Source organism: Topomyia yanbarensis, chromosome 3, assembly GCF_030247195.1.
Source record: "Topomyia yanbarensis strain Yona2022 chromosome 3, ASM3024719v1, whole genome shotgun sequence".
Lineage (NCBI taxonomy): Eukaryota > Metazoa > Arthropoda > Insecta > Diptera > Culicidae > Topomyia > Topomyia yanbarensis.
In genome coordinates this window covers 61,682,656-61,710,564 of record NC_080672.1, presented here as the reverse complement: position 1 = coordinate 61,710,564, position 27,909 = coordinate 61,682,656, and the positions used below count along the sequence as shown (strand labels likewise).

Genomic DNA, 27,909 nt, shown 5'->3' with positions numbered 1-27,909 from the left:
TTGACTCTGTGGGGCTGGGGTAAGCGAAAGAAGTAACTGTAATCCCATGAAACGTAAAACAGAATCGAACAACAAGAAGGCAAAAAAAGCAAATCGTTTATAGACTTGTTGGTAAACACCTCACCCGTGCTCAGGAAAAACAAAATTGATAAAAATGATCCTTCGACTTGGCACTCCAGTCAGTTCCAATTCGACGGCAGAACCGTGCGATCGATTATTACAACTCGGGCCAACAATGAAAAATCAAATCATTCTTTTAGTGTCTACTATGTTTGCCTGTTGCATAGTGAATTCGTTTCCCAGCGAAAACAGAAGATACTGTGGGAAACTGTTGGCACACGTACTAACAGAAGTATGCAGAGAGGAATGTAAGCTTCAGCAGTTGGAAGAAGTGTAGCCGTTATTTCAACTATCTGTTTCCATCCTAGTTCCTTACGACAAGTCGAAACCACTTCGGCAACCATTCACTGAAGACAACTCAGTTCCGCAGGTAGAAGTCACCACTTCAGAATCAGCGATCAGCAAAGTGATGGTTGTTGATCAAAAGCGAATCCGTTTCAAAACGATCCACGAATGCTGCATCCGGCCGTGCAGCATTGAGCAGTTACGAGAATACTGCTGGCAAAGTTTCTAGGCTGTAACAATAGAAAAATAAGCGTGACTGGTGTAAAGACATATCATAACAAATTGTTTTTAATGTTCGTACATATACTGATCCTGGAGTGGAGTTTTGCTGTGACTGTGAACGTCTCATTTGTTAGCATACGAATTACCGGAAAGGATACTAAGAAGCAAAAAACACTGTTTTTCAAGTGTAAATATTTGTATTTACCTTTGCGGGCACAATAACAATTATATAAAAATCTTCACTTCTAAACATGTTCCTAATAGTTCCGTATATATAAAAAGACCTACTCATCAACGTTCATCACTGCTCACAGCAACTATCACAATCGCGGCTGTGCCTGTATGAGATACAAACTAGCCCTAAGTGAAATGGTTTCCGCTCTTCGTAATCCTTAAATGTCTAAGTTAATTCAGCACGGTTGTTCAGATTCGGTTTCGAAGAAACATCGCAGCATGATTTAGGCAATCGTTTTGCAGTACTTGATCAGTTGTTTCATCCCGCACGGCCGCAAGCAGCACTCATCAACAATACCACGCGGACTCTTCCGGAATCGGGGTGGAATCAGATCATTGCGGCCATTTGCAGAACGGAATCCGTAGCTCTGGGGATAGACCATCGTCATCCAAAGTGGAACATTTTTCTGCTGATCCTGAGTCGCACCGTGATTCGACGGAATGATAAGATCGTTTGGATTCACTGTGTCTTGATCCTGGTTGTACGAGGTCGTCCATCCGTCGATATCGGCGGGGTAGTCGAGCTTGTCGAAATCCACCACTGCAACAAATATTATTGCGATTAGTCATTACGCATACACCATGGTTAGAAAATAACTAACTCGACTTCTTCACGCCGTAATGTAGATCGGGAAACTCGTCACATAACAAGGATAACATGGCAACCAGCTGCTTCCCGCAAAATCTTTGGTCTGCCGCCTGCACCACAGAACTGATCATTAGCACCATAAGACCCCAGTGGATTAGCGATAGTCCTCTGCTAAGCTCGACCGATGCGTTGGTATTAGTGGAACTCATGGCGGTGCGGGTACTGAAAAAGTGCAACATCTTCAGAATATTTCAATTACTAAAAACCCAAGTTGAAATTAAATTATTCTACGGCGAATAAAAACGCAAAGGAAAGGTCATCGTTGCGAAAATCCAAATTAGTTTATTAGTTAGGGCCCAGCTGCGACCATATCTCATACAGGCATTCGAAAAGGTATTCCTGATCCATATGTGGCACGCCAGTTCCCTAGTCAGCGCAGTACTGTTTCAGTGTTTTCAGGGTGCAACTTTTGCGACAACACTCGTCCACAATCTGACGACGAACCCGCCGGTGGGAATCAAGGGGCTCCGCCGGGATTTGGTACGTGCGGGGATAGAAGGGATGGTACACGAGTGGTCTATCGTCGAACATATCCGGTGCCAGCTGTTCCAGTTCGTCCAGATCCTGTTTGATTTCCGCAACCAGCTGGTCTCTGTAGGAACCTTCGAATGAATCTTCGTTGGAAGAGGGGCCTGTGGGGGTAAGAATGGAGAGAATCTCTTAGGTTGAAACTAGAGGAAGACAAATTATGAGATTCAACGAGAAAAGTTTGCTTTTAGTGGGTGTCTCGATTTATTGGCACTCATACAAAATATACAGAACTCCGCTTAAAATAGCTAATGCAACTTCGTGCAGTCACGCACACGCAGAGTTGTCTTTCCAGTCGTTTGATCTTCTGCATGGACACCAAAAGACGAGCCAAAAGACGAAAGAGTAATATAATGCAGGCGGAGTACACAAGATCTCGCTTTTGTTTATTTTATAAATTTGAAATTAAACAACTTTTCTGTTTGCAATACAGTAAGATTCCATTTTTGGCATGTTCCGTTTTTGGCATGCTCCCATTTTGGCACACTCCGATTTTAGCAACAAAGTGGGGTTCCGTTTTTGGCAACATTCTTGTTTTACATCTTTGTAAATCTTTGAAAAATGTGCAGTAGATTTTTTTGTATCAATTGACATAACAATTGGCTTTATTTCCAAACTAGACCTGTGCGCCGACGCGCCACGCCGCCGGTAAATTTTAACAAACGCTAAAAGGTAGACCGGAGGCGCGCCGCCGACGCCTTTTTCTCACGCCGACAATTTGTGAACTCGAAAATTGTTGACTCATAATTTTATCCACAAATCTAGGAACATTGTTTATGGTCCGAATATACGACATTAACTGTTTCATGCTTTATCACATATTGATTTTTATCGGTTGTGCATTAGATCACAAAATTAACAAAGTCTTGATATTTTCTCGAAAATCATTACACGACACTCAGAATATAATTCATGGATCCATTCTTGCTTCGTCAACTGGTTATAGTTACAATTCACCATTCGTGCGCATGGAATGGTCCACAAATTAAAAAAAACACTTCCACTTTCAAGATATAGTTAAAGAAACTTACGATTATGTGCCTGATACTAATCTTTGCACGTAATCAATTTCACTGGAACGTAGTTTATTATTCATCGATTTTTAACCGATTCATGACACTCGAGCTCGTGTACTAGACACGATTCACCAGTCAAGCTCGTAAAACTGTTCATGATATAGTTCATGAAGTAATTATTTTCCACATATTCTTAATATACTTACGGAAACAATTACAAGGAACGCAGGCTATTATTAATGGATTAATCGCTCTGCTCTTTGGTTTTGAAATTTCTATGTGAGCTATTGTGTACAACTGCCAGCAATCAGTCTCATAGGCGCGAGCATTAGATACAAGGAAACTACTAGGACCTGTACTGCCGTTCTAAGCATAATTGTCCCATGTATATAGAGAATCCCATAGAACATGGGACAAATATGCTTATAACGGCAGTGTAACCCTGTTATTCTTTTGTTAAGATTCAGTGTAATGTTCGGAATTAAATGAAACTGCGCTGAGCACCAAAAATACATTACCTAGCCACAATTCATGTCCGTGAAATAATTAAGAAAACTATAAGACACGTGACTCTGTGTAAAAAATCCGACGGTAAGCTCAAGACTAATATATCACGATAACACGACGAGAATTTACGAAAATCGTTGCACATCGTTCAATTCTTGACTTTTTTAGTCAATAAAGTTAATACAAATCAATGTATCATCAAGTTATGAACTAGAATCATAAAAATATTAAACATATTCAGATACAACCACCTACTAAACATTTGAGTATAATGCCATCTTTTTTTGCGTGAACTAGTTTTGTGAAAACACAAAAATTATTTTCAATGCGAGGTTTATTTATCATTGATTGACTAGTGACCTATTTTGAATTTTTTTTCTCGAAGAATAGTTGGCCAGAGTGATCTTGACTTTTCGCGATGCTGGTGTACTGATGTGGCGATGCAGAGGGTAAGATGTAACTCCGCTAGCGAATGACGGATCTCAATAGTGGCATGTCTGTAATAATATACGTACATGGAACTATTGAGAACCAGAGCTACAGGTCCAAAGCCCTGGTAAAGGAGGATGGTTGTGATGATCCGGGCCGAGATCACCACGTAAAGCAAGGTAGGGCATAACCCCAATTCCAAGGTGTGAAGCGACCCGTGCCGAGGGATGAGTGATCGAGGGGGTGAAAAAGATGCTCGATCGTTAACGGAGCCTGTGGGGTACCTGGGCAACCCCCCCAGTAAGCGTCCCTTATCACGCTAATGCGGAGCTCTGGCGTGGCGGACATTTATTTCTCGCGCGACTCGTGGGATTTGATATGGAGAGCAAAAATAAATATACTACACAAACGGAGGTGCCAAACCCCTTCGCTAGAGGTGGTTTGGCGAGGTCTCCCCCCCCCCCCCCGTGGGGAGAGTAGTGGAGCGATGAGTGCTGCATCTGAAAGCTGTGACTCCCCAGCAGCGGTAGGAAATAGCCCTACCAGTGCACCGGAGGGGCCACTATCTGCGATGCGCAAAGTAGCGAAGCAACTCGATTCAATAATCGATTTCGCTAGCGCAAAGCAGAATATAGCCAATGAGTTGAAGTTGAGCCTCATGGAGCTCCGGAAAGCTGTTCGTGTCGCAAGACAGGAACAGCAGGCCTATGTTAAGAGGGTGGAATGTCGGGAGAGGCCCGACAGAGAAACCCAGACAGTGGCCTCCAATAGGGAGGAAAGAGAGAAGGTCGATAGAGGTTCGCAGACAGTGGCCTTTACCTTCTACGGAGCAGCCATGTCGATCGGAGCGGCGACCGAGTTCCCCTCGAAGGGAAAAGGCAAGGGCAATCGCAAGACGGCATCGAACGCGAAGCGCCCTAGGAAGTCGCCAGGCGAGGGTTTCAAAACCGACACCACTCGGCGTGCAACCGTTAAGGTCAAACGCCGTTTGGGCGAGGTAAGCGAGGGCGAGAGTGACCTCGCTGTGGAGAGCGATGGTACCAGCAACCCGGCACGACCGGGGCAGGGGGGCTCAAACCCCTGGACGCTGGTCACCAAGAAAAAGCCGGCACCAAAACCGGAGGTACCGCGGCCTGCGAAGAAGGCCAAGGACAGAGGCGAAGCCTTGTGGTTAAAAACCGACAAGGACAAATACGCCGATGTCCTAAAATCGATGAAGGCGGCCGAAAGCCTCTCAGCCCTTGGGCAGGATGTGCGTAGCGTAAGACGCACTAACACGGGAGAGATGCTTCTGGTGCTGAAGCGAGGCGCACAATCTAGTGCAGTATACAAGGCCTTGGCCCAAGAGGTCCTTGGTGAGGGCGCCCAAATCAGGTCGCTAGGTGCGGAAACGACTCTCCAGTGCCAGCACTTGGACGAGTTCACGACCGCAGAAGACGTCGTCGCAGCCGTTAAGGAGCACTGCGACGTCACAATCGAGCGGGCCTCGGTGCGATTGAGAGATGGACCCTCTGGCACCCAAGTAGCCTACCTCAGGCTACTGAAGGCGGTTGCCAAAAAGGTAACCGAGAAAGGGAAGCTGAAGATCGGCTGGTCGGTATGCCCTATTAGTATACCCCAGCCGCCTTCAGTGGATAGGTGCTATCGGTGCCTTGAGTCCGGCCACAAAGCATACGAATGCAAAGGCATAGATAGGAGCAAACTATGTCGTCGCTGCGGCGAGGAGGGACATAAAGAGCGGGGGTGCACTAAGGCACACAAGTGCCTTATCTGCACCGCTAAGAAGCAAGCCCATAAACATGTTATGGGCGGACCTTCGTGTCCCTTCGGTGAGTTAAATAAGAAGAAGCCGTGAACGTTACACAGCTAAATCTTAACCATTGTGCAGCAGCCCAACAGCTGCTGTGGCAGTCGGTCTCGGAGTCGAGGACAGATGTCGCCCTCTTATCAGACCCGTACAGCATCCCTGCCGGCAACGGCAATTGGGTGTCGGACGGGTCTGGAATGGTGGCAATCTGTACAACGGGACGGTTCCCGGTTCAAGAGGTAATACACCCCTCCGCCGAGGGTGTGGCGATTGCCAAGATCAATGGTGTGTTCTATTGCAGCTGCTACGCCCCACCAAGGTGGCCAATAGAACAGTTCTACCAGATGATCGACAGGCTCTCGTCGGACCTAGTGGGCCGGAAACCGGTAGTAATAGCGGGAGACTTTAACGCTTGGGCAGTGGAGTGGGGCAGCCGCTGTACAAATAGCAGGGGTCAAGCGCTAATGGAAGCGCTTGCGAAACTCGATACTGTGCTAGCTAATGATGGCTCCGCTAGTACATTCCGTAGAAACGGAGTGGAGGCGTGGATTGACCTAACATTTGCCAGCCCGAGTCTGGCTCCAGGCATGGAATGGAGGGTAGACGAAGGCTACACCCATAGCGATCATTTAGCAATCCGCTTTAAGATCAACTATGGTGTGCAGCATCCGAGGGCGGGAGATCCCTGCCAGGTACGCGGGTGGAAGTCCAATCACTTCGACAGCGAAGCTTTCACCGCGGCCCTGGGACTGGAGGCCAACACCGACAGTCTAAGCGGGGATGCGCTGGTAGCTGTTCTATCACGCGCGTGCGACGCCACTATGCCGAGAAAATCACTGTATACTGGTGGAGTGCCGAGATTGCAGCTCTACGGTCAGCTTGTCTCAGAGCTAGACGTAGGATGCAAAGAGCTCGCACCGAGGATGCAAGAGAGAACCGCCGTGAAGTGTTTCGAGCTGCGAAATTGGCCCTTAACAAGGCTATTAAGAGCAGCAAGAGAGCGTGTTTCGACAACCTGTGTGAGAGTGCCAACGCGAATCCGTGGGGTGACGCCTACCGGATTGTGATGGCCAAGACCAAAGGGGGCTCCTCACCCCTAGAACGGTCTCCGGACCGGTTGGCAACGATTATCGAAGTACTCTTCCCGTCTCGAGCCACAAGCCCCTGGCCACCTGCACTACGAGACAGTGCGGGCACGGTCGAAATGGTGGCTCCAGTGACGAATGAAGAACTACTCGCAGTGGCTAAATCCCTAGCAATGAACAAAGCTCCAGGGCCGGATGGAGTTCCAAACAACGCTCTCAAGGCAGCGATCATAGCGAACCCGAACATGTTCAGGCTAGCTATGCAGAGATGCCTTGACGAGTGCCGTTTCCCCGATAGATGGAAAAAGCAGAAATTGGTGCTGTTGCCGAAGCCCGGGAAGCCGCCAGGCGACCCATCGGCGTACAGACCAATCTGTCTGATAGACACGACTGGCAAACTGCTTGAGAGGATCATCCTCAACAGGCTCACCCCGTACGCGGAAGGTACGGACGGTCTGTCAAGCAACCAGTTTGGCTTTCGGAAGGGTAAGTCCACAGTGGACACTCTCAACTCAGTGATAAATACTGCCGAGATAGTGATCCAACGAAAAAGGCGAGGTATTCGATACTGTGCGTTAGTGACACTTGACGTGAAGAACGCATTCAACAGCGCAAGCTGGGATGCCATCGCGCTCTCGTTACACCGGCTTAGCCTACCGGTGGGTTTGTACCGGATCCTGGAAAGTTACTTCCAAAACCGCGTACTGCTATACGAGACCGATGCCGGTCAGAAAAGGGTTCCGATTACCGCCGGAGTCCCGCAGGGCTCGATCCTAGGCCCGGTGCTATGGAACCTCATGTATGACGGGGTTCTGAGACTGAAGTTCCCTCTTGGGGTCAAGATCGTCGGCTTTGTCGACGACGTAACCTTGGAGGTCTACGGGGAGTCAATTCCTGAGGTAGAACTAACCGCAGAACACGCGATTAGCACGGTGGAGGAATGGATGAGCGCGAGAGGCCTGGAGCTCGCTCATCATAAGACGGAGGTAGTTATCGTCAACAACCGCAAGTCGGCACAACATGCAGTTATCCATGTGGGAGAAGTCGCGATCACTTCACAGCGAAGTCTGAAGTCTCTCGGAGTCATTATAGACGACAAGCTGACCTTCGGCAGCCATGTCGACTATACGTGCAAGAGAGCGTCGACTGCTGTTGCGGCACTATCGAGAATGATGTCCAACAGCTCAAAGGTGTGCGCCAGTAGACGTAGGTTACTGGCAGGCGTTGCCGTATCTATCCTCAGGTACGGCGGCCCGTCATGGTCAAGAGCACTGAGGGTAACCAGTTACCTACAGAAACTGGAGAGCACCTACCGCGTGATGTGCCTCAGAGTGATATCTGCCTACCGCACGGTATCACACGATGCATCCTGCGTGATAGCGAGCATGATGCCAGTCGGGCTGGTCATTCGGGAAGATGAGGAGTGCTTTGAGCTACGTGGAAATAGGGGAGCCCGCGAGCGCACCAGGGTGACCTCGGTCGCCAGATGGCAGCGTGAGTGGGACAACTCCTCGAAAGGTAGGTGGACCCACCGGCTGATACCTAGCATATCGAGCTGGGTGGGAAGACCCCATGGGGAAGTTCACTTCCACCTGACACAATTCCTGTCAGGCCATGGCTGTTTCCGTCAGTACCTCCACAGGTTCGGGCACGCGGAGGTCCCAGTCTGCCCGGACTGCCCAGGTGTAGATGAAACTGCCGAACACATACTGTTCGTATGTCATCGGTTCGACGTCGAAAGAAGAGCAATGCTTGACGTCTGTGGCTGGGACACAACCCCGGATACCCTTATTCAGCGGATATGTCAAACGGTGGAGAAGTGGAACGCAGTCTCGGCTGCTACCATCCAGATTGCCAGTAGGCTACAGGTAATCTGGCGAACCGAGCAACAGACGACGGGCACGGCTAACTAGTGATTGGTTAGCTGGAGCAAAAAAGGCCAAGCGTAAAAAAAGAGTGAATGGTCTGTTCATGCCGAGGCAGGTTGGCGCAGCGAATGGCAACCGCGTAAGGGGTAAACCCAGCCACCCCGAAGTAAGACAGAAGAGTGAGTGTATAGGCGTATAAGTGGACTGCCTCATGCCAAGACGGGAGGGTCGTAGCGTAGTATGTTGGAACTAAGCTATCGATGCCTCATGGCGTGGCAGAGGAGTGAAAGGGTGAGCATCCAAGTCAGTCTCACACGACATGTTAAGGGTGAGCATAAAAGTCAGCCTCACAGGTTGCTAGAGGCTAGCATAAAAGTCAGCCTAGCAAGGAATGAAAAAGGTGAGCACACAAGTCAGCCTCGCATGGTATGTCAGAAGTGGGGCCTAAGAAAAATGTCCCACATGGGATGCCAGGGGGAGTGACAAAGGTACAATAGAGTGGCACGATTGAGAGTGAATCAGGTGATAGGGTGAGCACCCAAGTCAGCCTCACATGGTATGGGTAGGGCGAGCACAAAAGTAAGCCTAGCAAGGAATGAGTAAGGTGAGCACACAAGTCAGCCTCGCATGGAACGTAAAAGGTGAGCACAAAAGTCAGCCTCATGTGGGAGTGTTTGAGAGTGAATCAAAGTGCGATTGAGAGAGCACCCAAGTAAGCCTCATACAGGATGTATGAACGCGTGAGTGAGAGTGAATGAGTACATTTAGTACAGCCATCCCCCCAGAAGTAATACTGAGAGGTAGTTCCTGGGACGAATGATGGCGGAGCCCAATGGAGTTTAGTCGGTATTAATGGCTGGTCACCATTCGAGTCCGACACGCCCCCAGTGCACCCCGTGCGGTAGATTGGACCCTACCAATAGCACGTGTACTGGGCTAGGACGTAAAGGTCTTCTCCATTGTAAAAAAAAGAGGGTAAGATTTCTGGTCTCGTAAGATAATTTTGCCACACGAAAATATGCTCACACCGCATCTACCATAGTTTGGTTGTTGCGGTGGCTACCAAAAACAATATTTAACGCCCTCTCTAGGATTGTACATAAGATATTCGGTTTGTTTATTTACTGTCCCCCATGCAGTTTAACGTGAGAGTAATTATTTTGTTGCTTTAAAAATGTGCACGAAATGAAATGCAGATGAAACGGGCAATAAATTATTCATCGTGTGATCTAGCCCCACTCAGGAAAGATTTTCAGTGTCAGTTGCATCAGCCCGGTATCACAGACAAATAAGACGTAACACGAGATGAATTTTCATCACTCGTGGAAAAAACGGTCGATTTAAATTACAAAAAAGCGCTACATAAGCGAGCGTGGCGTTAGTGAAGAGAATTTGACACAGAGCTAAATGCGTTACTTAATTTCCGCACCCACCCGAAAACGTTACCGTCTTTTTAATCTCATTTCTTAAGTTACAACACGATGCCGATCGGTGAGTAAGCACATAATAGGATGTTAGTAATTTAATTTTGGATTCGGTTGGAATTTGTTGGTCCCCGGAACTGCTGGAGAAATCAGAGGGGTGCAGGTGCTACGAAAACTAGAGATACGCTCAGACCAGTTTCAATCAGGCTTATTTAGTTATCAGTTTCAACCCCACAGGAGCTAAAACATCAAGTCGTGGACTTATTATGAATGATAGTAACTGTATATTAAGGTTTCGTCAGGGTGTAGATCTGTCTGTATGATTCCAATACATCGAGCATACTTTGCACTCAAGATGGAAGCAAATCTTACGTTGAAAGGAAAATGTAGTGCCACGGAATCATATGCCTTATCATCGCGGCGATTTTGTGCTTACGAGAAGTAAAAGTAAACGTGTCTACCTTGAAAGGTGCCCTTACCCGATCATTAAAAGTGACATTTCTGCGCAGTAATGCGGGATTCTAAAAGAGCGACGGTGAAGAAGACTAAATAGAAACAAAAAACAATGAAACGACAACAAGAATTAATTTCCTCAAACAAAACAAAACTGTTATGCCGTTTTAAGCATTTTTTCCCAAATATAGAACAATAAATAATTATTATGGGTCATTGAAATACAGTCGTTACTCTGCATTCTTCAAATTTGTCCATTGCAATCATTTTTTCATGCGAAGTCGTAGTATGCGACATCGACAAGTATTCAATTTCGTTCTTAAAATTTTACAACTGTAAAAATAGTTCCACCTTTCATTTATTATCTTGCATTTGGCAAGCAGGGTGTGCACTTTTGGAGCTTCAGTTGAAAAAAAACAGATGTCGGTAGTACATCGTAGGCGATGATTTTTTTAGAATTTTCTTCAAGCTGTAACGTCTGTTTGTATGTGCTGCAAAGTCTTTTACAAGAGAAACCGAAAATTTGGGAAAGGAATTGTACTGCCAAGAATTTTTTTTAGTTACATAGGCGTCAATATTCGTCACGACGACACACGCCGCCACACGCCGGCGCGCCGCCGCCGATGGGGTTCAACGGCGTAACGCCGCCAACGCCACCGCCGCCGGCCAAATATGTGGCTTACGCCGCCGCCGATTAAAAATGCATCGGCGCACACCTCTATGTCCAAACATGGGAATTATTAATCCTCAAAGGCGCAAATCATTTTTTTTTAATTTTGTCAAAATTGTCTCATAGTTTTAATACATTACTGAGATAATTTTGAGATATTTTTCGCAATGTTGTTTTAAAACAGCGTTATGCATTTAAGGGTTAACTATATTTTACAGTATACGTGTCGTATTTAATGATTACAATAAGTATAGAAATGCATTATTTATGTATAATATAACTGCTAATAGTGTAACTAATGTCTGACGGAATCAATTTTTATAGTAAGACCCAGAGTCTGTGCTTTTCAAGGGTCAAGTACAGAGGAATGCGCTACACTGCATAAGACTAGTTCTAGAAATAATTTTCAATAGAACCTTAGTAACAATGAATGCAATTAGGGTGGTCCTTGTGGTTAGAGTGTTCAAAGTATCGGCTGTTTAGATGTGTGAAGTTTACCTGCGCAATGCCCTACAATATAATAACACAAATAAATTTAAGCAAGTTTGCTGAATAAACAAGGCTATCTATAAAGATTAATTTATTATGATTTTTTGTAAAGATTTGGGTAGGGTGGCTCTTGAAATATTGTTCATTAATTTTCAGAAAGAAGAGATAACAGCCCCAGTAGCGAAATCAACACTACCACGCAGTGAATTGTTTGAGTTTTGCCGTCCAGTGGACCGAAGAAAAGCGTTTCGAATTAAATGATATGTTACTCCTCCGTAATGAGGGGCATTTTACTCGAGAAGTGCGCGAAGATTGTGAGAATTCTACTGGACGACGCACAATGTCGCCTTGCCGTACAAAACCTCAAAGTTTTATTTTGGATTTTCCATGATTTAACATTTTTCTCTGTTTGTAAACATGTTGAATAGAGTCTTCTCAAAATATTAAGTTTTGATAACGAAAGATAGATTTTTTACAGACCTTCAAAGGTGAAAAAGATGATCAATTCTCGACAAACATATGATTACGGCCTAAAAGCCAACTGCAAAATCCACCGTGAATGGAAATTCCAGACAAACCGTTATTAGTCGAACACAGTTCACAACAGTTTATGAAAGAGAAAACTTTTCTCTTTCGTTTACTACCAACATCTGTGATTGGCGTGTAACGGTTTGTCCGGAATTTCCATTCAAAGTGGATTTTGACAGTTGGCTTTTAGCCCGTAATCATATGTTTGTCGAGAATTCTGGAAAAAATTATGTCAAACCTATGTTATTCAAATGAATATATCGTTTTAGTTAAGATTCCGATTAGGGTCGTACAGCAAGGTTATTCGGTGGACTTATATTTGTCATTCAATTTAGTCGATACATGGCTTTCTTCTCAGTCACTCTTTCTGAAGAACAAATAATAAATCGGGCATTAAATTAAAATTATTTATTCAAAGTGGCTGTACTTTTTTCGAAACAGTTCGGAAAGATCGCTTGTAGTTCATGACTCTTGAAAATTAGTGTACTTTTCGAAAATAAATGTCTTGTTTTGCCACTTTCTGCCCCGAGGTATGAAAAAGGTGATTTTTCATGATATGTCTGAAGGAGACACATGGTAATGTTTGATTCTTTGGGCTTCGCAATATAATTTATAAATGACTCTTAGTATTATCAACAATTGAAAAAAAAATGTGTATTCTGCTAAAAATTCACTAAACCAATATTTTTAAATGAATTTTTGGATATAGTGCACTTTATATTTGTAAATGTTGAATTTTCAAACTACCCTAGGTGCCAAGATTTTAAGGTAAAAAAAATAACACCAAATATGAATTCAGCGACAAAAAATTACCCCAATCATCATCAAATTTTAAAATTTTCATCAAATTCGTACCCCTTTTAAGGTTTTGTCCGACTTTTGTATGGAAGGTGCGACAACTGAATTTGATAAAAACATGAATAAAATTGAATTTTCTTATTTTTTCATTCATCCCATTCCATTTCACACATGAGTAAAAATCCTTGAAACATTTTTGAAGTCGTAAATTGAAAATCCAAACTTCAAAAATAAGGTTCCATTTTTGGCACGGTTCCGGTTTTGGCAACTGAAAAAAATAAAATTATTGCCAAAAACGGAATCCTACTGTATTATCAGGAATCAGGAATCAGTAGCGTCTGGCTCAAATGGCACGTTCCCCATATTGATCGGAGATTTGTGCCTTGCCAAGAATCGTCTTTTCATCATTTTCCTGATGGGAAGGATTGGGGAAGTGGTAAGGTTAGGGGTAAGGAAAACAACGACACAGAACAATTAAAACAGAGCATTCTGCACCCCCTGCTGAACGATCTGCAGGTGTTACAACAGCAGGAATAAAACTTCCAACCCCCGGAGGGATTTAGAACCTCTACCCAAACAGTGAGCGGATATATCAACACCCCCGAGGGTATTGAGATAACAGAACGACAACACCCCCGAAGAGATATTGTCATTCAAATACGGCTAAAAAAACTATAGCTCTTTACCACACTGGGTTAGGAACAAAAGCATATCCTTAAATTTCAGCTCTCTGTACATAGGTTCATCTATGTATGGAGAACCAAAAAACCGGATGCGCAATTGCATTAATACAGGGCAATTGCATATCAAATGATATGATGTTCCGTAATCGGATTCACAAAAACCACATGAATAATACTCAGCGCGCTGAATAGTAGCCATGTGATAATTGAGTTTGCAATGTCCAGTCAGTGCCCTGACCAAAATACTGCAGTTGTGCTTGGAAAAATGCAACAAATTTCTTGACATTTTCGGACTCACATCCGGCAGAAAAGCCTTTGTTTGAACGCAAGTTTGCAAGCTACGCCAATGTTTGGCATGTTCGAATGCAGCCCAAGAGCAAATCTTGTGCTTTATCTAACTTATTGACGGTGGTAGAACTGGTTCTGGACCAACGAAATCAGTCGCAGCGCTAGCTCTAGCCAATTCGTCCGCCCATTCATTTCCAGTAAAAACCGGAATGACCGGGTACCCATAGAAGGTAGATAGCATTTGAAATGCTAAGTTCTTCGATTTGAGTTCGACATGCGATTACTAATTTCGATCTCGAATCTGCCGAACTAAGTGCTTTCAGGGCAGCCTGACTGTCAGAGCAAAAATAGATTCTTTTACCGCAAATTCCCTGTTGAAGTGCGGATTGTACGCCACACAGAATCGCAAAGATTTCTGCTTGGAATACGGTACAGTATCTACCAAGCGAATAAGATTGGTTTAATCTCATCCCATGACAATAGACACCAGCACCGGCTCGGCTCCCCAACAAAGAACCGTCCGTATAACAAACTACGTATTATTCAAGTTGTCGCTCCATCCAGCCAGACCGCCATTCCTCACGAAGAGGAATTCTCACATTGAAAGTTTTAAAAGGAAAACTACATGTGAGTGTAAGGTCACTGGGAGCAAGTGTATATTCATCCCAAGTAACCATTTGGGGCCACAGTCTTGTGTGGCTAGTTACACCACCTTGAGGACATCCGCAGACACTCAGTTTCCTCATCTCTACTTGTCTTAACGATAAGCACAGATGTCGGTTGCTAAGCGTTGCGTGTATCCAGTTCGTGATATATGAAGGTACTCCATGATCTCGTGCTGTTTCCAAAATGGATTCGAAAGACACGTTGTCAAAAGCACCTTCAATATCGAGAAAAACTCCTAAACTTGATTGCTTTTGTGAAAAAGCTTTATCAACGTTGTAGACAACATTGTGTAACAGGGTGGTAATAGACTTCCCCCGCTGATATGCATGTTGCATTGCATGCAGCGGGTGCTCGCCCAAGCTACCATCCCGAATGTAGTGGTCGATTAAACGTTCCACTGATTTGAGAAGGAAGGAGGTCAGACTGATCGGTCTTAAGCTCTTTGCCTCCTCATAAGTGACGCGGCCACCTTTGCGAATGAATTTGACTGTTATTTCCATAACTGACATACTTCAAACCCACCGGATGCCACGCGGCCTCTAGGCTGGTTTTGTCCGGAGAAAGATAATAGAGTTATCAACCTCCTGGTGGACCACAGCCAGTTACTGGGGAGTTCGCCCGGCTCTTCCCAGGCTCCGTTCGCCATTGAGAATATTTTAAACCCCCTCAACAATTTTACCCATAGCACGGGTCGCATGACACTATGGAATTGGGGTTCCCTGTTTGGTGTTACCACCGGAACAGGTAGTCCGTAGTGTAATTCTTAGCCGGTTGAAACAACCACTACCGACACTACACGGCTTATCTAGGCTGTTCGGAGAAAGAAGCTGACATTTATGGACAGCTCCCATAGATGGCCGAACAGCCACGCATTTCACACATGAGTAAAAATCCTTGAAACATTTTTGAAGTCGTAAATTGAAAATCCAAACTTCAAAAATAAGGTTCCATTTTTGGCACGGTTCCGGTTTTGGCAACTGAAAAAAATAAAATTATTGCCAAAAACGGAATCCTACTGTATTAACTATTCTACAATTTATTTAAAGTTGGTATAGGCGTTTATGATGCATACACACCAAAAAATAATGAAATTTAAGCAACATGTAAATCAATACGAATTTAAACCTACGAAGCTTGGATTAAAAATTTGATTGAATATTAAGTTAAAATCAATGTACTCAATTGGCGCATCTTTTTGATTTTACACTTTCATTCGTGTGGTATTACATGTCATTCATTTTACAGCAATATTGGATTAAAAATACATTAAAGTGCATTGGTTTTCCGTTTAATGACATTGTAATTTTCAATGAACGTGTAAATTACAACAAAATTCGTTAAAGAAAGCATGACATGTCGGGTGTATCTGCGGTGGAACTTAATTTTACATTTATATTAATTTAAATATGAGCATGAAAATAAATTTAAAATTACAAATAACTTCAAGTTATGGACAATTTCCACCATTGTGCAAATGTACCATTGTGTAAAATGTGTAGTAAATTGATACCCTGCTTATATAGCCAGCTCCAGCACGCAATCCAGGGGAGGAAGGGTTGGCTTCCTGACAAAATATATCTCGTCAAACTACTAGCATTCATTCGTTTTCGATTAGAAGATAATAGCTGAACTAAGTTAATGGAGTTTATCATGCAACTATACGCATGGCTTATTGTCATGATCCACTAGTTCATAATATTGCAGTACGTTTTGGTAATCAAATTCAAAAAGCCGAAGTAATCAATTCGCAAAGCGGTAACAGAAGATTGCAATCTTCGCTAGAGTGAACAACAAGGTACAGATTCAAATCAGAAGCGTAAACTAGTATATGCACCCAACGCCACATAGCAATTCTGCGTTTTGAGGAACAGTGCATTCATACAATGACATTCCCGATATTCCCACACTGCTTCCTTGTATGACACAAGATTTATTGGTAAACATGAACTCCAAACAACTACCTCGCTACACAAATGTCAGTCAGGGAGTAGACTTTTCACTAAGATCAACCGATAGTTAATGCAATAATATTTTCTCTGAAAAATCACAAGACCCTAAAAATGTTCTGGAGCTCCATTAAGGTACCACAATCTAACGCGACGAATGAAGAAAATAAAAATAAATAAAATAAATAAATAAGTACCACAATCTAAACCTCATTTAAAATGTTTATAGTATTCACTCAAGGAAGCCACTTAGTACAACTGATCTTTGGTTTATTTGTCAATGCTCTGTGCCGTCAGGTTTGTATAATTTCTTCATTGTGACAGTCTGGAAATAATAAAATGTGCATGTACTATCAGAAATCAGAAATGAATGATCGGAGATTTGTGCCTTGTCTTGATTTGCCTTTCCATCATTTCCTGATGGGAAGGATTGCGGAAATGGTACGGTTAGGGATAAGAAAAATAACGCACAGAGAACATAGACAATACGGAAGTATTCTTCACTCCCAATGGAATAAAAGACACTTCTCGATGAGCGAATACATCTACAACCCCAAAAGGGATATTGAGATAACAGAACGAAAACACTCCCGATGAGATGTGTTCATTGAATTACGGCTTAAACTATAGCTCTTTACCGTATTGGGTTAGAAACAATAGCATATCCTTGAGTTTCAGTTCCCTGTACATGGGTTGATCTATGTATACAAATGAATGGTAGCCATGTGATAATTGAGTTTGTAGTGTCCAGTCAGTGCCCTGACTAGAGTACAGTAATCTGCTTGTAAAAATACAGCAAATTCTTTGACATTTTCGGACTCACATCCGGCAGAAACGGTTTTACTTGAACACCAGTTTGCAAACTACGCCAATAGTTGGCATGTTCGAATGCAGCCCAAGAGCGAATCATGTGCTGAGGAATTCCACGAAGATCCGTCCGAAAATCTTTAAAATCGTGACCGACCATCTTAGATTCCAATGAAACTTTACACGTTTCACCGTCATGCAAGACTAAATATTTTCCACAGGTAATAAGATTATTTTGACTCAAGAGCAACTTTTCAAAAGGGCGTAAACGTTTCTACGTGTATGAATTTCAAATTTTTTTTGTTCGATTACTGTATTTTATACAGCAAAACTATCTGAGAACGAGTTACAGGGAATGAATACTTCTGTCCGAAAAAAATATACGCTGAAAAAAATATTGTGTCATTTTTCAAAAAAACAAAAATTTATGATAAAAATTTAAATTGCGAAAAACCCAATTTTTTTTAATTTTTTATATTTTGTTACCAAAAACCTAAAGAGAAAAGAAACATTTTGAATGTGATTGCATGATGGAGAAAAAATCGGTAAAAAAGTTTTCCTAACAATAACTTTGTACATGTTTTTAAATTTCATACTAATAGACATACAAAATTGTAATTCTATTACAGAATATTATTCTAAGCACCATTTAAAATCAAAATGCATTTAACAAAAATCTTCCAAAATGCGATAGTTTTCGAGATATTTGAAATTTTGCTCCTTCAAAAACAATTAATTCGTGTAATTATGCCCTTTTTAAAAGTTATTCGCGTTACCCCATCAAAAATGTCAAAAATTTAATGATAATGGTTTTAAAGACGTAAAAGCAAGTTTTTTAGTATATTTGGATCCTGGAGAAGCTTTCAATAAAAAAGTTTTCCTAACAACAACTTTTGACATTTTTTAATAATTCTTACTATTTGCAGTCAAAAATACAACTTTCTTTTTGAATATGATTTTAAACGCCATTTTAAATCGAAATGCTCTTAACAAAAAATTTCTAAAATGTAGTAGTTCTCGAGATATTTTATCTTTTGTTTTAACAACACAATTATTTTGTTTTATTACGACCTTTTCATAAGTTAGTCGCGTTTCTCCATCAACAATAATAGGTTTTTCAAAAGGCCCGTAAACTTTCCTGCAACTTTCTCGTTGGCATCAAGGCGATGTTGTGAAACATTTGAAAGTTACATGAAAACAACCAACATATGATTCAGCTATATATTTTAATCAACAGACCCTATGGTTGAAATATATTTTGGTTGCTTTCATGTAACTTTCAAATGGTTTACAATATCGCCTTGATGTCAAAGAGAAAGTTGCACGAAAGTTTACGGGCCTTTTGAAAAACCTATTATTGTTGATGGAGAAATGCGACTAACTTATGAAAAGGTCGTAATAAAACAAAATAATTGTGTTGTTAAAACAAAAGTTAAAATATCTCGAGAACTACTACATTTTCGAAATTTTTTGTTAAGAGCATTTCGATTTAAAATGGCGTTTAGAATCATATTCAAAAAGAAAATTGTATTTTTGAGTGCAAATAGTAAGAATTATAAAAAAAATGTCAAAAGTTGTTGTTAGGAAAACTTTTTTATTGAAAGCTTCTCCATGATCCAAATACACTAAAAAGGTTGCTTTTACGTCTACGTTTACGATAAACATTAAATTTTTGACATTTTTTGATGGGGTAACGCGAATAACTTTTAAAAAGAGCATAATTACACGAATTAATTGTTTTTGAAGGAGCAAAATTTCAAATATCTCGAAAACTATCGCATTTTGGAAGATTTTTGTTAAATGCATTTTGATTTTAAATGGTGTATAGAATTATATTCTGTAATAAAATTACAATTTTGTATGTCAATTAGTATGAAATTTAAAAACATGTACGAAGTTATTGTTAGAAAAACTTTTTTACCGATTTTTTCTCCATCATGCAATCACAATCAAAATGTTTCTTTTTTCTTTAGGTTTTTGGTAACAAAATATAAAAAAAATTAAAAAATGGGTATTTTTGCAATTTAAATTTTTATCATAAATTTTTGTTTTTTTGAAAAATGACACAACATTTTTTTCAGTGTATATTTTTTTCGGACAGAAGTATTCATTCCCTATAACTTGTTCTCAGATAGTTTTGCTGTATAAAATACAGTAATCGAACAAAAAATTTTTGAAATTCATACGCGTAGAAACGTTTACGCCCTTTTGAAAAATTACTCTTGTATCAAAATATTCCAATTGCCAGAGAATATCATGGAGATTCATACAACGAACACACCTGCAAAGTTTCGTTCGAATCGACGATGGTCATATTTTGCGGTCGGCCGGTTTCTCATGGAATCCCTCTGCTTTATCCTACTCATCGACAGTGGTAGAACTGGGCTAACGAAGTCAGTCGCAGTCCCAATTCGTCCTCCCATTCATTTCCAGTAATACCGGAATGACCAGAGAAGATAGATAGGATTTGAAATGCTAAGTTGTTCGATTTGAGTTCGACATGCGATTACGATATCGGATATCGAATCTGTCGAACTAAGTGCTTTCAGGGCAGCCTTACTGTCGAGCAAAAATGAATGCGGTTAAGCTAATTCTCTGCTGAAGTGCCGATTTACGATACACAGATTCGCGAAGATTTCTGCTTGCAATACGTTGCAGTATCTACCAAGCGAATCGGTATAATCTCATTTCACGACAATAAACACCAGCACCGGTTCGGCCATCAAATAAAGAACAGTCAGTATTACAAACCACGTATTCTTCAAGTTATCGCTCCTTCCAGCCAAAAGCATGCATAGCTCGAACCGAACAAGCCTCTCGGTATGCTGCTACTATGGGTGAGTTTTTTTTTGTTCACGACTTCATGTCACTTGAAAATTCAATCGTCGGAATAGCCTTAAAACCTGGTCGAAAGCCCTCTTCGTAGAGGTCCCAGTTCGCAGATTTGAGATTACGATATATATGACGATATCTAACGAGACGTTTAACCTTCCGGAAGTCGCGCAAATGGCCCAGTGAACGAGCAGCCTCTGGTGCGCTAACACAATTTCGCTAGGTTTTCAGAGCAGCGTGCACTCAGTGCACTAGCGCGACTTACGAAAGGCTAAATGATCGAAGACGATGTACTTTTGATCAGGTAACGACGCACAGTGGGACCAATCCAAAAAAGGTGGGACAAAAGCTATTTAAGGCCTTAGATGTCATTTTAGAGCCAGCCTTTCTTCGTAGGATATGTTCACAATATTATTCTGCAACTTTTTAAATCGAATATTTTTTGGATGGACTAAACTAGAGTACCCGAGCAAAAAAAAATTTTAAAAAAATTTTATAGGGGGTTGATGTCTTCGACAAAGTTGTAGAATGTTATGTTTTGAATAATTTCTTCTAAGATAGCACAGACATCAGACCTCATTTTTGGGGCAAAATTGTTGTTTGTTGTAAATATGATCTAAAAATCAGTTTTTTGACTTTTCCTTGCTAAAAACCCTAATTTATTAATATATAATGTTGTACAAACTTGCAGGTATCCCTAAAATACAACTTTTAGTTGAGGGAACTAATAACGTAAAATCAATATTTTGACTTCTAAAACTATTTTTCATATAAATTTGATCAATTTTCACCAAATATTTCTGTTCTTTTGGGCACTTTTGTGCATCCAAACTTTGGCTATTCCGATACTCTATTATTCCAAGAATAAATTTAATATAGCATAGAAACAGGATATAGTTGGACGCATTGCTTGGGTGACCATTCATGTACGACGGTTTATAACATAATATGTGTTTATATTATTTTTAATTTATACGCATTATTAGCTATTATCAAAATCTTATATTTTACACGCACCTACAAGCCTAATTAAGGTTTTTAGCATAGAAAAGTCGAAAAACTGATTTTTAGGTCACAAAAAACAGCAATTTTGCCTCAAAAATGAGGTCTGATGTCTGTGGTATCTATAAAGAAGTTATTCAAAACATAATAATCTACAACTTTATCGAAGACATCGACCATCTAATTGAACAAAAAACTTTTTGGAAAATTTTTGTTTTGCTCGAGTACTCTACTTTAGTCCAACCAAAAAATATTCTATTTAAAAAGTTGCAGAATAATATTGTGAACATATCCTACGAAGAAATGCGGGCTCTAAAATCACATCTAATAGGTTTTGTCACACCTTTTTTGGATTGGTCCCACTGTGCGACGGTTCGAGCTCGTATGGTACGAGCCAGTTTGCCAACTCATGCGCAATACCGTTAGAACAGAGAGTTACATTTACATCTAACACTTCTTCTCTGGCAGCTCATGCAAATGTTGGGCGATTTCCTACATTAAGTATGTACAGATATCTGAGTTGCCCTAAATTAGGGACCATTCATAAATTACGTGACGCTTTAAGGGGAGGGGGGGGGGGGTTTGTACGATAAAGTGTGATATGTTGTGACATATGGAGGAGGAGGTGTAAGCTAGAACGTTACGTAACGTGTTTTTACTGAAGAAAAAAAAATCGTTTTGAGGAATTTGCTACGGGGAGGGGGCTTTAAAGAAATTTGTGACAGTTTGTTACATGAGGAAAGCGGGGAGTCAATTTTGACCAATTTTTGCGTTACGTAATTTATGAATGGACCTTTATGTGGTAGGCATTTGCACGAGAGGAAACCTTTTTCTGTCACAGTATGATACAACCCTCTTGAAATCATCAGAAGGGGATTGTTCATTATGCGGCAAATATGCCGATGAATGGACGAAATTCCTGTATATGCTATCAATCGTCATATTCACTGTGACATCACAAATATCGCGAGAGGTGAAGTTGGATATAAGACATGCTTCATTAGCACTATTCGCAAGTACACACACGAGGCGTTTCATGTGGGTCTGTCATGCCGTTTTTGTTGAAAGCTATAAAGACGGAGTTAAGTAGCATTTCAACATAAAGTTTCCTTTATATAAATTTGGTTCTGGAACTAAAGTTTTGGAAGCTTTCCTTCCTGTCAAAGGCGGCATATATATATATATATATATATATATATATATATATATATATATATATATATATATATATATATATATATATATATATATATATATATATATATATATATATATATATATATATATATATATATATATATATATATATATATATATATATATATATATATATATATATATATATATATATATATATATATATATATATATATATATATATATATATTTATACAGTCGGGTCGCCTACTACGCGATTAACTGGGGGCGTGAAAAAGGAATTCACGTTGTAGGATACCTATAGCTTATGGGATTACGACTAATTGGGGCAGTGACCAATTATTTCGTCCGCGTCAACATTTAGCGCCATACTTTCATTGGCTAAGTTATTGTACTCACTTGGGCCTACAACTTAGAGTCATAGGGTATCCAATTAGTTGAGAACAATGCCGCCAGGTGTGCTATGAAGAAAGAGTAAATAAATCGAACCTCTCGTCGTAAATTCGACTATCATTAAATAGATTCGATGTCAAATATATCAAGACACTAATTATTTTGAAGAGTGGTTTCCGCGGGGAAATTGTAAAAGAAGTCCAGAACTCACAATTGCCCCACCAGGCGGCGCTAGTGCTAATGCAAATATTCAACACATGTTAAAATAATTCTATATCTCAACATCGTGATTAGATAGAGTAGTACTGTCTTCAGCAAAGTTACTCGAGCGGTCGAGAATTACCCAACGGTAACAGATTAGTTTGGAATACTCTCACTATGCGGCGCTAGTGAGCATAGAAGCTTTCAGCATATGGTAGATTATGATATATCTTAAAAGTCTAATAACTTGGAAAGATGGTGTTTTCGGCAAAGTTCTTGAGGAGGAAAAAGGCTACTCGATTATGGATAAATTAAAGTGGAATGGGCCCGCCAGGTATCGCTAGTGGGCATTATTTTTCAAAGCATGTATCTCGAGTTCGTGATCATTTGGAAGGGGGGTGTCTTTGGCAATATTCATAGACAGGTCGAGCTCTGTCCTCAGGCGAACAAATTAGTTCGGAACTTGCCCACTAGGCGTCGCTAATGAGAATGAAACATTATTAACATTTTGGATCTGTCTCTAAAGTCTGACAATTTAGGAAAACGCTGTTTTCGGTAAAGTTCTCCAGGAGGACAAGTGCTGTTTGACAATGTAAAGACTATTTTGGATTTACCCGCTAGGAGACACTAGTGAGCACGTATTTTTCCTTTCAATTCCTGCATCTCAACATTAAGGCAGTTTAGAAGGGTGGTGTCTTCAACAAAGTTGCTCGAGTGGTGGAGGATTACCCAACGGTAACAAATTAGTTTAGAATACTCTCACTATGCTGCGCTAGTGAGCGTAGATGCTTTCAGCATGTGGTAGATTGTGATATATCTCAAATGTCTAATGATTGCGCTTTCGGCTAAGTTCTTGAAGAGATCAAAGCTACAAGGCGTTAACGTTATAATTGAGTAGCCCTTTATCTCCTCAAGAACTTTGCCAAAAACATCATCTTTCTAAGTTACACTCTTGAGATGTATCATAATTTACCGTGTCCTAACAGTTTCTGCGCTCACTAGCGCCGCAAAGTGAGAGTATTCTGAGCTAATCGTTGGGTAGTCCTCGACCTCTCAAGCAACTTTGTTGAAGACACCACCCTATTAAACTGCCTTAATGTTAAGATGCAGAAATTGAAAGGAATCCAAAATATTCATTACATTGTCAATCAACACTTGTCCTTCCGGAGCACTTTACTAAAAACAGTGTTTTCCTAAATTGTCAGACTTTAGAGACAGATCCACAATGTTTATAATGTTTCATTCTCATTAGCAACGCCTAGTGGGCAAGTTCATATTGTGACAAATGTCAAAGTAAGCTCAGATGCCAAATTTCACATCATTTGGGCAATTTTAGACCCCCGCCCACTTCGCTTGAAATTTTTTGAAATTGGTACTATGGGAAAAAATGAAGTAAAAATACATTAAATGCTATAACTTTTGAAGTAGCAATCAGAAAATTACAATTTATACCTCATTTGAAAGGAAATAATCTTAGTATTTGAATGCAGATACTTTAGTTTCTAGGAAATACGGGAAAGTGGGGTACTGGGTCATTTTGGCCCCAAAATCCCATATTTTTAATGATTTTTCTGCTCCGTGATGCAAATCATATTTTGTAGTTTTTCTAATGTGAAAAAATCTCAAAAATCGATCGGAGCCTTTTTGACCTTTTGTCCGAATACGAGAAGTTGGGGTTAAATGGCCATTAGTCATTCATATTAAACTTCATCATTTTCTTGTGCATATATCTCTATTATTCTTAAATCAATTTTCATAAACTATACCTTGTTGAACGTGTAAAATCCTTAGGATTATCACAAAAATAGACTCGTTATCCGTAAAATTCAGAAACATCAAATTATCTGACATATAGTGTCGACTTCACATTTTTATCATAAAATCGCACATATTAACTTCATTTAACAACAAAATTCTTATTCAATTTACTACTTTTAGTGTAAAATATGCTTAGGGATCACATGAGAAAAGTTTCATTCCTGGAAAAATAGGGAAAGTTGAAGTATTAGGACAAATAATGAAAAAAATGAGATTTGTAGAGTAAATATCAAAAAGTGGATGTTTCTGAATTTTACCTCTAACGTTTTTATTTATTTCCCAGAATTTTACACGTTCAACAAGTTACATTTTATGAAAATTGATTCTTCGTAATAGAGATATATGCATGAGAAAATGATAAAATTTAATATGAATGACAAAAAGCCCTATAACCCCAACTTCTCGTATTCGGACAAAGGTCAAAAGGATTCCGTTCGATTTCTGAGATTTTTTCACAATAGAAAAACTACAAAATATGTATGATTTGCATCACGGAGCAGAAAAATCATTAAAAATATGGAATTCTGGGGCCAACATGACCCAGTACCCCACTTTCCCGTATTTTCCTAGAAACAAAAATATCTCCCTTCAAATACTAAGATTATTTCCTTTCAAAAGAGGTATAAATTATAATTTTCTGATTGCTACTTCAAAAGTTATAGCATTTAATGTATTTTTCCTTCATATTTTCCCATAGTACCAATTTCAAAAAAATTCAAGAGAAGTGGGCGGGGGTCTAAAATTGTCCAAATAATGTGAAATTTGGCATCTGAGCTTACTTTGACATTTTTGAGAATTCAAAAAAAAATTTTTTTTGCGATGCCCTAATGAATATTGCCAAAGACACCCCCCTTCCAAATGATCATGATCTCGAGATATATGCTTTGAAAAAAATGCTCACTAGTGTCACCTGGCGGGTCCATTCCAGTTTAATCTATCCGTAATCGAGTAGCCTTTTTCCTCCTCAAAAACTTTGCCGAAAACACCATCTTTCTAAGTTATTAGACTTTTGAGATATATCATAATCTACCATATGCTGAAAGCTGCTATGCTCACTAGCGCCGCATAGTGCGAGTATTCCAAATTAATCTGGGTAGTTCTCGACCTCTCGAGTAACTTTGCTGAAGACAGTACTACTCTATCTAATCACGATCTTGAAATATAGAATTATTTTAACATGTATTGAATATTTGCATTAGCACTAGCGCCGCCTGGTGGGGCAATTGCGAGTTCCAGACTTCTTTTACAAATTCCCCGAAAACACCACCCTTCAAAATAATTAGTGTCTTGATATATTGGACATTGAATCTATTTAATGGTAGTCGAATTTACGACGAGGTTCGATTTATTTACTCTTTCTTCATAGCACCTGGCGGCATTGTTCTAAACTAATTGGATACCCTATGACTCTACGTTGTAGGCCCAAGTGAGTACAATAACTTAGCCAAAGAAAGTATGGCGCTAAATGTTGACGCGAACGAAATAATCGGTCACAGCCCCAATTTGTCGAAATCCCATAAGCTATGGGTATCCTACAACGCGGGTACCGCGCAGTAGGAAACCGCGCAGTAGGAAACCGCGTAGTAAGAATCCGCGTAGTAGGAGACCCGACTGTAGTTTCAAGAAAAATTGTTTGATGACATTCGAAACATAGCGAAAAAACACCCTGCGCCTCCGCCACATGCACATAAATGGAAACACATGATCTCCTACCAAATTAGCTTATTTACTTGGCACTCACCCGACTTCTTTCTCCATGGCGATGGGTAGCTGGTGCAAACAAGGGCCAATGTATCGGTTAGAGCCTTGCCACAATATCGTCTGCGGTCTCGGGTCACCCGGCGGAACGTATCAGTCGAGTTGCGCTCAATCCGGCTGGCCTCGGATAGGGCCACCACGATCACCAGTAGACCGCAGCAAATCAGAAAGATTACGCTGAACGTACAAGGACGATGTGCTGCCATCGCTGCCCCGGCGTTGAAGTCAAATCTGAAAGTAGAAGAAATGACATTTGATGGTACTACCAGCGGCTCATACCGTTGGTTGGTTGGCGTGGGAATCGAGCAGCAAATCCGGTTTTTCTGTAATATTCGTTTTTGATGAGCGAAGCGTTGAGGTCTTTTTTTATTGAAAGCGATGTACTCTACAGTTCAGTAGTGACAACATGCAATTTTTTCAAAATGCACACATTTCTTATATACAATAGGTTCGTAGTTCATCGTAGGTGCACACTTTGTGACAGCATTCCTCCACGATACCGCGAGTTTTCGCTCTTCTAGTTCTCAGCATGACTGCATACGGCGGTCGATCTATGAAGAAGGGCCAACCAATGGATTCCACACGTTCTAACTCATTCGAAGATGCTTCATCATCTGAAACGTTAACAAATCAGTATCCTGTAAATCGCTCAACATGTTAGCACTTCACCAGGGTCTTCGAAAATGCCACCACTTCGCTTGTAACTCTGAGGCCCATAGTATCCGTTGTCGCACACAACAGCCAGTTCCTTCACAAGCCTTGTTCCGCAGGCCTTTCTACTGTTCTGATTACCACTACACAACTGCCCCAGAATTCCTATGGCGCCCAAGAAAATTACCACCAGCAACTTCCCCATCTTTTAGCCTGGAACAATAACTCCAGTTCTGACCGATGATCATCAATAATGTAGAGAGAAATCATTTCACCGAAAAAGCTTTTCTACTTACAGAAATTTTGACTCGCTTCTCATCAATAATTCACTAAATTTCTCACTCTCAAATATTGCTTCCGAACAATACAATTACAGCACTTTTGAAAAATGATTTCAAATCTGTGAACAAAAATGGTTGCCCATTGCAAATTACCTCTAACGATAGCTCTCGGTACAGCTTGGGTTCCTTAAGTACTGAACTAAAAACACTATCAACTGATGGAATCTCAAAACTCAGAAACAACGGCCGAACTAGCAGAAGCACTAACCACAGGCTCAATTTCCGCTGGGAAACTGTACCGCTACTGGGTCAA

The 27,909-nt window shown here is 40.9% G+C and overlaps 1 protein-coding gene and 1 long non-coding RNA gene across 4 annotated transcripts; one reads left to right on the top strand and one right to left on the bottom strand.

The window, feature by feature from the left end:
- Nucleotides 1–42: 42 nt before the first annotated feature.
- LOC131688477 (uncharacterized) lies at nt 43–877 on the top strand. Its single transcript, XR_009305239.1, has 2 exons — nt 43–368; nt 429–877. It is a non-coding gene; the product is annotated as an uncharacterized LOC131688477 (long non-coding RNA).
- On the bottom strand, nt 805–27,909 carry LOC131688476 (LIRP-like). Of its 3 annotated transcripts, none has more exons than XM_058972754.1 (3): nt 27,750–27,909; nt 1,464–1,672; nt 805–1,402 (listed from the first exon to the last, which is right to left on the bottom strand). In XM_058972754.1, exons 2-3 carry the CDS (start codon nt 1,657–1,659, stop codon nt 1,086–1,088), a joined length of 513 nt encoding a protein of 170 aa, XP_058828737.1. In that variant the 5' UTR covers nt 1,660–1,672; nt 27,750–27,909; the 3' UTR covers nt 805–1,085. The 3 variants fall into 3 exon arrangements, with proteins under 3 accessions (XP_058828737.1, XP_058828736.1, XP_058828739.1); XM_058972753.1 differs by having other exon boundaries at nt 1,464–1,689; nt 27,750–27,908; XM_058972756.1 differs by lacking the exons at nt 805–1,402; nt 1,464–1,672 and adding exons at nt 1,767–2,142; nt 26,648–26,895.